Source organism: Phymastichus coffea, unplaced genomic scaffold (genome assembly GCF_024137745.1).
Source record: "Phymastichus coffea isolate CEN01 unplaced genomic scaffold, Cenicafe_Pcof_1.1 PCOF00010, whole genome shotgun sequence".
In the NCBI taxonomy this organism is placed as follows: domain Eukaryota; kingdom Metazoa; phylum Arthropoda; class Insecta; order Hymenoptera; family Eulophidae; genus Phymastichus; species Phymastichus coffea.
The window spans coordinates 1730093-1742560 of NW_026706821.1; the positions used below are offsets into that span (position 1 = coordinate 1730093).

A 12468-nucleotide genomic window follows, 5' to 3' on the forward strand; every position below is an offset into this window, starting at 1 on the left:
TGCTGATGCTGACCTGTCGTCCCTTAACGACTCGATATTTTCTTTCACTAAAGCTTTTATTGAATCCTTTAATACGGCAGTGCGTCTTAAAAATATCAAATTATATCCCTGGATGAGTCCAAAGCTCCGCGCTCTTATGAGAAAGCGAGGTGCTGCCTACAAACTGGCATCCTCTTCCCATTCTGAGAATGACGTTGCTAGATGTCGATGTCTTCAATGTCCGCGACTCAGCCAAAATCTCTTGCATTTGAAGCAAGCTGTCTTCCGGAATAAACAACAAGGCTAGATGAAGTGAGTTTCAAAACTTGGGAGTCACCAAATACGCCCTTCCGTCTCCATTTCAATTTTTTCCCTCGGCCGTTTCACTATGCCAATATAGTTAGTTCTGCTCCCCTTATGACACGTGATTTTTTGAACAACTTGTAGCCTCTTCCTTAAATGTTCCTCATGACCACTCCCCATTCAAATTTCGTGAAGTTACTCGCTAGGGGGTCTTGGATGCTCTGAATTCGTCTCCATCTAAAACATTTGACCAATATGGTTTTTTTGTCAGGTTATTCAAGGTATGTAAGGTGCTTGAGAGGCTCGTTTACCTACAATCATCTTCCTATCATAACCACTCCAAACTGCGTGATCCACGGCAGGCCATTTTTGTGAGATTTCACAGCACTCAGATGGCACTCGTGGGTGTCTTTGACTATATCTACAGGACCGTTGAGGAACAAAATGACAATCCTCATGTTATTGGATTTTTCTAAGGCCTTTGATTTCATTCTTCCTGGCAGTCTAATGGTCAAACTCCGAGATCTGTGATTGTCTGACACTGTCTTGAGCTGATTTTTCAGCTATTTGGCTGACAGACTACAGACTGTTGTGGATGGGGGTGGTAGAGTGTCGGACTGGCTTCGAGAGTATCGAATATATCTCTAGTCATTTTTACGGAATATACCTATCTTAAATTTTCATCATATACTGATTATATACTGTCTTTTAAATTCATCTTTTATATTTGTCTTTATCTTTACTTTTATTCTTGTAATATTTTTAACTTTTATTTTATTCTATTCTCTATAGAAGATATACATTGTCCGTCAATCACTTTTGCCATGCTTACCTCAAAATTAGGCAAACTTGAAAGTTTTGTATCTCGGTCGGAAATCATCGTATCACAAAAAACAGCAGGGCATTTTAAAGGTAATTGCAAAAGCTTCCATTTAAGACATGCAGAGACTTAAAAATGAAAATATGTGTTTTTTACAGTAAAAAAACTGATTGAAAAAATTTCAATTTTTTTAACCTCGACTTAAATCAATGCCAATTTAGAACCAGGCGGTGGAGGGCAAATCGACCAGAGGGGTTCGGAGGGTAATGTCTTTCTTTTTAAAATTAGTCCCCGGGGGGTTCTATCCGATGTTTTTTAACCGAACGGCGTTTTTTGTAAAAAAATAACCTTTTTTTTCAATCCTCAATTACTTCGACTTGCGTACGTTTTGGAAAAAAATGCCAAGGAGAAAAAAGTTTCATTTTGTGCCCAAGAATATGAAAATAAAGTCAAAATAAAGAAATAGAGAAAAAATTTTTTTCGGTTTTTTAGCGCATTAAAAAAATAAAGGAATTTAATTTTTTTTTACGCTTAGTTTTAGTTTTTTTGTGATTTACTACGTCCCTAGACATTTTAAAAAGAAGCGTAAAAAAAAAGTTAAATTCCTTTATTTTTTTAATGCGCTAAAAAGCCGAAAAAAATTTTTTTCTCTATTTCTTTATTTTAACTTTATTTTCGTATTCTTGGGCACAAAATGAAACTTTTTTCTCCTTGGCATTTTTTTCCAAAACGTACGCAAGTCGAAGTAATTGAGGATTGAAAAAAAAGGTTATTTTTTTACAAAAAACGCCGTTCGGTTAAAAAACATCGGATAGAACCCCGCGGGGGGCTAATTTTAAAGGGAAAGATATTACCCTCCGAACCCCTCCAGTTGATTTGCCCTCCACCGCCTGGTTCTAAATTGGCATTGATTTAAGTCGAGGTTAAAAAAATTGAAATTTTTTCAATCAGTTTTTTTACTGTAAAAAACACATATTTTCATTTTTAAGTCTCTGCATGTCTTAAATGGAAGCTTTTGCAATTACCTTTAAAATGCCCTCTGTTTTTTGTGATACGATGATTTCCGACCGAGATACAAAACTTTCAAGTTTGCCTAATTTTGAGGTAAGCATGGCAAAAGTGATTGACGGGCAGTGTACATGTATATGTATATGTACACTACCGTCCATAAAGATTTGCCATCCCCTTGCTGAAATCATCAAAACTTTAGAGTTTTATGGATCAGTTTCTATAAGAGCTAGAAAATCCTGCGGGGTCTCATTTGAAAGGTCTTGGCAAGACCTTTCAAATGCCGTAGAACATAATTGATTTTATTTGTTTTTTGTACAACTTGTGACGTCATAAACAAATTGTTTTTTTTTTTAATTTTTTCACATTAACTTCGACCCCGATTGATTTATATGACGGATTCTACGATGGAAAAACTGTATAAGCCATTCGATAGAGCTTTCAAAAAGCTACAAAATCCAGATCCGGAAAATATTTTTACCTTTATTTTTTATGAGCTATATGGTGTTTTATACAAAAACATAGATTTTCAAAAAATGGGCTCTATTTTTTTTATTTTCAACTCTAAAAAAAAACTCTCAGAAGAAAAAATGTAGTATTTTGCAAGAGCTATCAAATGCGCCACTCAGAATTTAAAAAAAAATTATTTTTTTTTTCACGTTTTTTAGAATTGAAATTTTTCTAGAAAAAAAACTGAAATTACATATATTTAATAAAATTAGCAAGTAACTAGTATTTATAACTGAATGGGCTTACAAATAATGATAACAAGATACATTTATTGTATTCGACGTTTGTAACAGAGGAATTTGCATTGTTTTCATTTTTAATGACTTTCTACAGTATTGTGCTCACCGATAATCACTGTGATAATCACTGAGTGTTTACGTGGTTTGATTTACTTGACTTTCATGAATGTATACATATAGCAGAGCATACGTATGGAATTTCAGTCTCTTATCAGCTTTAATGAGTGAAATATCAATGTGTCCAATCTAGTTAGTAAATTATGCATGTATTTTTTGTTCATTAAAAATGACGAAAAAAAGAAACTTAAGCATTGGAGAGCGATCTGAGATAGTAGCCTTGCATAAAGTGAATAAAAGTAATAACGAAATTTCCAAAATTTTGAATATTCCAAGAAGAACAGTTGATTATAACATTAAAAAATTCATAACTCAAGGAAATATCAAAAACAAAAAAATTTCAGGAAGGCCTAGGAAAACTACGAGCGCTACTGATAAACACATTTGTAGTACAAGTACACATAATCCAAGACTCACGGCACCAGAACTTGCTGTTGAAACTCAAAAAGCATATGATGTTAAGCTTAGTGTTACTACGATAAAGAGACGACTTCATGAAGATGGACTATACGGTCGAATAGCAATTAAAAATCTTTACTAAAACCGATTAATAAAAAGAAACGATTGGCTTGGGCCAAAAAACATAAAATTTGGACCATTGATGATTGGAAAAAAGTTTCGTGATCTGATGAGAGCAAATTCGAGGTTTTTGGTAGTAAACGCAGATGTTTTGTGCGGAGAAAAAATAAGCAAAAACATTTAGAGAAAAATATGTGTGCTTCGGTTAAACATGGTGGTGGCTCAGTAATGGTATGGGGTTGTTTTGGTGGTTCTAAGGTTGGTGACCTTCTTAAAATTGATGGTAAGTTGAAAATGAAGGTTACAAAAAAATTCTTGAAGAAAATGTTGTATCTTCCGGAACAAGTATAATTGGTCGCAAATTTACGTTCCAACAAGATAACGACCCAAAGCATACTTCAAAGTTATGTAAAAGTTATCTTGCTCAATTGGAGAAGAAAAAAAAATTAGTTGTGATGGAATGGCCACCGTACTCTCCTGATCTTAACCCTATCGAACTATTGTGGGATGATCTAGATAGAGCTGTAAGGAAGGTAGGACCTAATTCCCAGAAGGATCTTTGGAATATCTTAGAAAATGAGTGGAAAAAAATAAGTGCAGAAACTTTAGAGAAACTTGTAGCACGAATGCCTCGAATTTGTAAAGTAGTTATAGCAAACAAAGGTGGACATTTCGATGAAAAAAACGTATAAATAATTAGTATTGTTTCGTTTTTGTTTACAACTGAAATTTATATTCAGATTGTGATAATATATTAATTACAAGCGTTATTAGTATTATAAAAAATGAAATTATTATTGTTATGTTATTATTGAAACGTTGTAATAAATAAATTTTGTAGAAAAATTGTAACCAAATTATGTTAATCTATTCTGAGTAAGTAATAAATTATGGTTCAATAAATGTATCTTGTTATCATTGTTTGTAAGCCCATTCAGTTATAAATACTAGTTACTTACTAATTTTATTAAATATATGTAATTTCAGTTTTTTTTCTAGAAAAATTTCAATTCAAAAAAACGTGAAAAAATAAATTTTTTTTTTTTTTTTAATTCTAAGTGGCGCATTTGATAGCTCTTGCAAAATATTACATTTTTTCCTCTGAGAGTTTTTTCTTTTGAGTTGAAAATAAAAAAAATCAGCCCATTTTTTGAAAATCTTTGTTTTTGTATAAAACACCATATAACTTATAAAAAATAAAGGTAAAAAAATTTTTCGGATATGGATTTTGTAGCTTTTTGAAAGCTCTATCGAATGGCTTATACAGTTTTTCCATCGTTGAATCCGTTATATAAATAAATCGGGGTCGAAGTTGATGTGAAAAAATTAAAAAAAAACAATTTGTTTATGACGTTACAAGTTGTACAAAAAACGAATAAAATCAATTATGTTCTACGGCATTTGAAAGGTCTTGGCAAGACCTTTCAAATGAGACCCCGCAGGATTTTCTAGCTCTTATAGAAACTGAGCCATAAAACTCTAAAGTTTTGATGATTTCAGCAAGGGGATGGCAAATCTTTAGGGATCGTAGTGTATACACACATACACACATACACACACACACACATACCGACAAACAATTCATTCATCATTTAATTAAGTTCTTTTTACTCGGTTAATACAAATTCTTTGATCCAGTTTTTTTAACAACTGAAAATCGCCAAAATCATAGAAATACGTCGAATCTTAGCGGCTGCCACAGATCAAATAAATAATTAATATAGCCGTAAGTTTTATTATACTTTAGCAGCACATATACCAACATATTTATAAAAATTTTGATAATCAGATTCTTCAAACCCGCAAAATGTAAACCTTTGAGGTATTTTTGAACACACATCGTACACATGAAGAGAGATTGAGCATGAAGCTGGGATGTACCCCGTATTAATATTTATCTTTTTTATTAAATATCTTTTATTCTCATACTAAGAAAATATTATTTTATATATCGCTCATGCATTTTTAGCTCTACTTTATGCAACACGGAACAATATTTTTATTTCACCGGGAGCGCACCGGTAACGTCAATGTCGTGGCAAAATCAATGAGTGTAGCTTATTGTATTATCAATGGCCTCAGAAAGAACTTCTGAAAGAGAATTTACCAGACTCTACAAATAGTATTTTATCTAAAAATAGAATTTTCCTCTATTTCTGATTCCAGGGTCACAAAATAGAGCTTTTTATTTGGAAAAACCAAGTTGACCTTAAAATGACCGTGATAATCAAATTCAAAGTCATAGATAAGATGAACGCGATATGTGCTTTTTTAAGATTAAGAACTTTCATCTGATTCATTTTTGACATAAACTTGTATTTGATATTTTAAAAGGGGTAGACGGATGCTTTAAGCAATCCTATAGAAGACATTTAATTACTTATTAATACTATTATCAATATTAACATTTTGAAATATTTTAATTCTTTCGCTTGCAGGTTCCTTTAGGAGCAGGAATTGCATTTGCACAGAAATATTTGAATACTGGTGGTGTATGCCTAGCTTTGTATGGTGATGGTGCGGCAAATCAAGGTCAAATTTTTGAAGTCTACAATATGTGCAAATTATGGAATGTACCTTGCATTTTTATTTGTGAGAATAATGGCTACGGTATGGGTACCAGTATGGATCGTGCATCAGCAAGTACTGAATATTATACAAGAGGAGATTATATTCCAGGTATATGGGTAAGTCAAACGCGTATTGTATATATACGAGGTTTGTCCGGAAAGTATCGGGCCTACCTTTATATTTTCGAGCTAGCGTTATTATTTATCATCTGGTGGGTGGCATCCTTCAAAGTAATCCCCACTTGATTGAATAACATGGTTCCATCGATGTTTCTACTTTTCAAAACAGTCCTGGAACTCAATTTTAGGGATAGCCTTAAGTACACTCGTCGCATTGTTTTCAACCATTGTTTTGTCATCGATTCGGTGTCCTTTGAGTGGTTTTTTTAGTTTTGGAATTAGCCAAAAGTCACAAGGGGCTATGTCGGGACTGTATGGAGGTTGTCGAAGCAATGCGATATTGTGTTTGCTCAAAAACTGCTGCACAAGATTGGATGAATGCGCTGGCGCATTATCGTGATGGAGAAGCCAGTCACCACTTTCCCAAAAGTGCAGCCGTTTTCTTCTTACTGCATCATGCAAACGTTTCAAAATTTGAACGTAGTATTCTTTATTGATTGTCTGACCTGTTGGTGCATATTCGTGATGTACAACACCTTCACAATCGAAAAAAACAATCAACTTAATATTGCTCCGACTTTGACGTGCTTTTTTTGGTCTTGGCGATTCAAAATGCTTCCACTGTGAAGATTGTAGTTTTGTTTCAGGATCATAACCATAAACCCATGATTCGTCACCTGTAATAACTTTTCTAAGTATATTATCATCATTATTGACCATTTCCAGATTGTCCAGAGCGATTTCTAAGCGAATGTTCTTCTGCTCTGCTGTGAGCAATTTTGGGATGAATTTCGCACCCACGCGTTTCATTCCTAAATTTTCAGTTAAAATTTCTAAAATGATAGTTTTTCGTATCGCAAGGTCTTCTTCTAGTTCTCGCACAGTCATACTACGATCTTGTTCGATTGCAAGTCGCACTCGCTCAATATTATCTGCGATTTTTGTCGTCGAAGTTCGGCCGGAACGAGAATCACTATCGGCAAAAGTGCGACCATCCTTGAACCGTTTATACCACTCTTTTATTCGTGGTTTACTCATACACTCGCTTCCGAAGGCCTTTTGCATCATTTCAATAGTTTCCGAACTCGTTTTTCCGAGTTGAAAGCAAAATTTGAAGCAAATTCGTTAATCTTGTTTTTCAGTCATTTTTGACAATATCAAAATCCGACGAACGCGAAAAAGACACTGTAAACAAAGACACGCTGCGCATGAACTATACGTCTGACAGGTGTCAGTAAGTAACCAATAGAATCGTGAGGCTTTACTGTTGACGTTTCTGTCCGGTAAAGGTCGCTCGAACACTATGGCTCGAAGATATAAACATAGGCCCGATACTTTCCGGACAGACCTCGTATACTACATATTTCTTTTTCTATTATACTTACAACACACGTATCTACAATTTACCTAAGGTTGCATTTTGTAATAATTCAGGCCAACATATTTTTACATCCACAGACTAGACTCGGTGTATCCGAAGGAATTTGATGCGTTAAATTCGAATCCAACTTCAGATTGCTTCATCACCCTAAATTTTTAAGATATTCTAACCTAAGATGACAAAAACTCGTTTTTACTATTTTTGAACCCCTTTAACTTGCGAAAAAAAATTTTTCATTCATTTAACGACGGTACTTTAAAGAACAAGTCTTTATCAAAACCGACTCCTTATTCTTTCATATCATTTTTTCGTCAGAAATCTATAATAAATATCATTTAAGCAAAGGAAAGTTTTACTTAAAGATAATTTATAACGAGTTTGACGTCAGCTTGTTATGTCTCTATCTCTATACGGCGATAATATTAAGAATATCATATATATAAATGTTGTACTACTTGAATTATATTTCCCCTTAACAGCAGCAGAAGAAGACTGCGGAGAAGGTAAGAGAGAGCGCCGGCAGAGAGAGACCGCGTGCGCGTATAGGCATAGCGATATGTATGACAAGCCGCGCGCCGCGGACCGCGTAACGAAGGGCTGGCAATTAGCTGATAGATCGCGAGCCGTGCAGAGGCATTCGGTCGTGCGTGCACTCGTATTAGCTTTTCTTTGTGAATGGCCTCGCGGCAAGAGAGTGACTTTTGACTATGACAAGTTAGTGAGGTGCAACTGTGCGTGCAATACCTCCTCCTCCTTCGCACAAGCGATTGTACTGTTAGGCGAATTCGGCAATCGTGCCGAGGCGTAATTGAGAGGCTTCGATTAATGTAAGTACCGACCATTCCTTGGATCTCTTTCTCGCTTTGCCTATCTCGCCGCTTTCTTTGAACCGCCCTGTACACTGACTCGTACATAAACTATATATATTTGTATACTGCTAAAACTGCATGGCTTTTCTTTTGAACTACCCTTTCCTTCTTACCGCTTCCCTCAACTTTCGCGATTTAAACTGCGTGACCCACGACGCTCTCCGCGGGCCAGTTGGCGATCTGACCTAGCGGGCCGGTCTTGCGTAGCATAACGCAGTGCCGCGAAGAGCTGCATTTGTTTGACCACTATTGATCTCAGTTTAATTAATATATTGTAGCGGTCTATATCCCCGTTACATTTTGGCGCCCAAACGTTATGGTGCTGGCGTGCGCAGCGAAAATCCTATCGAGATCAAAGTTTTAAAAAGCTGAATTCTAGGAAGGACAAGAAATGCGCGTTCACTCACAGGGTGTTGTTTGTAAACACGAGCCGCGCGGCAAGCCACATGTGCGACGATCGCTATCAAATACCAAAATATAAACGAGTGTAATTTCATCGCTACACAAACGTATATTCTCGAAGCTATTGCTTGTATTGAGAACCGAGCATATTTTTGAAATGACCAATATACTCGAAAATCATAAATACAAGTAAATTACGTGTTGGCATGCCATAGCACGACTTGCTGTCCTAGCCAATATACAGATAGAAATTTATGATTTCTTCTATATATTCTTGATATAAAGATTGCGTAGGCTATGCCCTAATGCGACTTATATTATATTATAAGTTGATTTGCTAGCAGCGAGCTATGAGTTAATTTACCCCTGCGTTTACTCGTAACGCATAATAAACATTATAAAAATCATTAAATGTTCTCTTCTGTTCACAATCTTACAGCTTGCAATATAAACAATTAGTATATAATTATTTAAATAGCAATTGTATGTCTAACTTAGTAACATTTATTAATATAATTAATTAATAAATTAACAATTATTTAATATATTTTATCTTGAACTGATTATCGTACTTTTCACTCTTCGTTTTACTTAAACAAGCCGTTCGATTGTCTCGTAGGTAAATTGTCAATCTGAGTACGTACAATATGGCGACAAAATGGTCACTAAGTGACTTATCAATTTTCAAAGAAGGTATTGGTAAAAAATTGTTAAACTGGGTGAGACAGTTACCTAGCTTACAGGTAGATAGCTTACTGACTCAGAGTTACGAACAGACGGAACGCTGTATGAGCGAGCAAACCGATTATTTCGTAGGTTAAATGGCGACTACTCAGCTCAGGACTTTATAACAAAAGACGATCTAGATGAAGAAACTGCAAAAGAAAGACGGATAACCTTAGTCGTTTATTTTTTATGTCAGAAGCTTTACCAGCGGAAATCCGGAAAGATTTGCAAACTGTCTTAGAGGCAGAAGAAGCCCTCGACTCCATGGGGCAGCCGAATTTAGAGGATAACGAACATATAACTACGAGGTCGCTACAAGGCAGACCCGTCGAAGAACCAGAGATCCTGGCAGATAACGATAGATAGTTGCTAAGACCTCGACAGTTAACCTCACAAAATACCGGATAAAATCAAGACGCTGCTACTGCTAAGCACATGGCTTCAACAGCAACAACGACTAGCATCGCGTCAACAAATGTAGCAACTTCGAATTACGGTTCTACAGCAAATTATACAGCCACAGCTTAAATGAATAACGTGCAAATAGTGATGCCAGACGGTAAGTCGCACTTTGTGCCTTACGCCGTAGCACACGAACTTCGAAGGCTCTTGCAAGTAGAAATTGATGCGTTTTTGGCACATAAACACTTTCTGATTCATACGTCGGCCATAGAAAAGGAAATTGAAAACATACCAGCGAAAATAGCACAGTATGATCGGATAATAACTCAAAAACGAGCTAACTCCACCATAATATAGTAATATTTGCACAAGCAATTAAAATCAGTTGTATCTACTGCTCAACATCAAGCTACGGAGCAGGCATGCTTAGAGGCCACGCGAAACAGAAATGTTCAATTTGCAGATAATTTCGAACTGAACTATTATAACCATCCAAGCCAATTTGGTAATACAACGCATTCTCATACGCCATCCTCACTCAATCCGCAAGCGCCGTTATTCCATTCGACAACACAGCCCTCCGCAATGCTCTCACAAGTACCTTTATCATTGTCGTTAGCGATGACCTCGTCATCCTTGTCTATATTTCATCCTCCTACATCCTCGCACTGGGAGAAGCATACGCCTTCCAGTACATCTTTATCGCTCGGCCTCGTGACTTCCCTCGCGTGCTCGTTCACCTCCGTGTACTCGAGCTGGGCGAGGGGGGTTCTGCCCAGTACTTCGGCAGGAGTCACACCGCAGCAGGCAACACTCAGCGTACCAACAGGAAGCCAAACTGCTAGCTCACAGCAAGCAACCACACTGAATACGACGTCTTCCGAATACTTTCGGAAAACGGTAAGAGAGTGGAAAATAAAGTTTTTCGGAGACGAAGGGCTGAGCATTGAGGAATTTTTGGAGCGAGTTGAAGAAAACCGACTGTTAGACAAAGTGTCAAACGAAGAGCTGTCAAACTCTATGACTCCCTTATCCGAGAAGTCAGCACTCTTTTGGTATCGCACTCGTGGACTACTTTCCGCGAATTCAAAGAAGCCGCTTTCGCAACCTACAGTAAATTAAGAAGGAATAAAAGAATTATGACAATAGAGGCACATTTGCGTACGCAAGTCGCTGACGAGCCCGTAGTTGAATATGTTGTCTCATTATTTACTAGTATGAAAATGCTCGATCCGCCTTGGAGTATGCAGGCCCAAATTAAGGTAGTTATAGACAATATGTTGCCTAAGCTCCAAAAGAAACTTAAGTCATTTAAAGAGAACCTCACGGACGTAAAGGTGCTCCTCAACAGAGCCAGACAGGCTGAAGAGGATGACAGTGGAAGCCACCCCCACCTATTGAACATGCCGCCTGGCCTGAAACAGCCTATAAGCCGCGCACCAAAATCACTAAGGCTAAGCCTTCTGGTCCTCTCTAAGCGAGAAAACACAGCCAATTGACGATTCAGAGCTAGAAAACGTACTTATGAAGTTCCTCGAGAAGAAAAGCTTAGAGTTTAAAGCTTCTAAGACCTCTATTTTGCCACAGAAAAAAGGAGGTCCTAGTCATAAGTCCGAGACAACTCCGAAGGAAAATTCTAATAGTTCCAAGGGAGACTCTCCTCGCAATAATGGTCGAGGACGTGTAGGCAGAAGAAGTTGAGGACGCCCCGGAGGTAATCGCGTTACTGCGGTTACTCCTGTGTCCAACAGAAATCAGAATAAAGAAACTGGCCCTGATAGCAACCAACTCCTCTGCTGGAACTGTAGCTGGCCTGGTTATACTAAGGCTACATGCCCAGATTGCTCTTCCCAGCAGAAGAAAAATGAGGATTCAAAAAAAGAGAGAGGGAGCAGGTAGACCAGGTCCCTACTGCTCCCCTAGTCACCAGGATCTTTGAAATTAGCGACGTAATGGGAGTAGCGCAGGTGCCGCACAACTCGATGGGTGATTCAATGCTAGCCCAAGTCAGCCCTTCCAACGTGCAGTCTACCAGCGATGGAGGTACCATTATAAGCGCCCTAGTCGATAAGTTCCCCAGGTGGTGGCTGACTGTTGAAGTCAGCGGTTATATTTTTCGAGGACTTTGGGACACCGGAACTTCTTGTACTATCCTCCATCGTCATCTCTATCGTTGCCGCATTAAGCCGGCGCGTGCGACCGTATGTGGGCCCCGGGACAAAGGCAGTTGATGGCCACTACGTACCTATTATAGGTAGCGTAGAGTTACCTTTTACTTTGGAAGGCGTAACGCGTACGATTGACTCCCTGATTTTAGTTGAAGTCGACATTGAGTGCACTTTAGATGCCGACTTCAAACGCGCCTTTTCAGCCATGTTAGATCCTAAATCTAACAGACTGACATATGATGGCTGCGACGAAGGCGTGCCTGCAATTCTCTCCTCTGAGAAAACTGAAGAGGCAACGATCTCAGCCTCTTTTGGGATTGAAGATCTGACAGATA

The 12468-nt window shown here is 37.4% G+C and overlaps 1 protein-coding gene across 1 annotated transcript in view; it reads left to right on the forward strand.

The window, feature by feature from the left end:
• The window catches only part of LOC131671543 (probable pyruvate dehydrogenase E1 component subunit alpha, mitochondrial), a 284027-nt gene that overhangs the window by 160003 nt on the left and 111556 nt on the right, over positions 1-12468 (forward strand). Inside the window, exon 4 of the mRNA XM_058948038.1 lies at positions 5934-6182. Within this exon, the coding sequence (XP_058804021.1) occupies positions 5934-6182 (249 nt within the window). The remainder of the gene's footprint in view (positions 1-5933; positions 6183-12468) is intronic.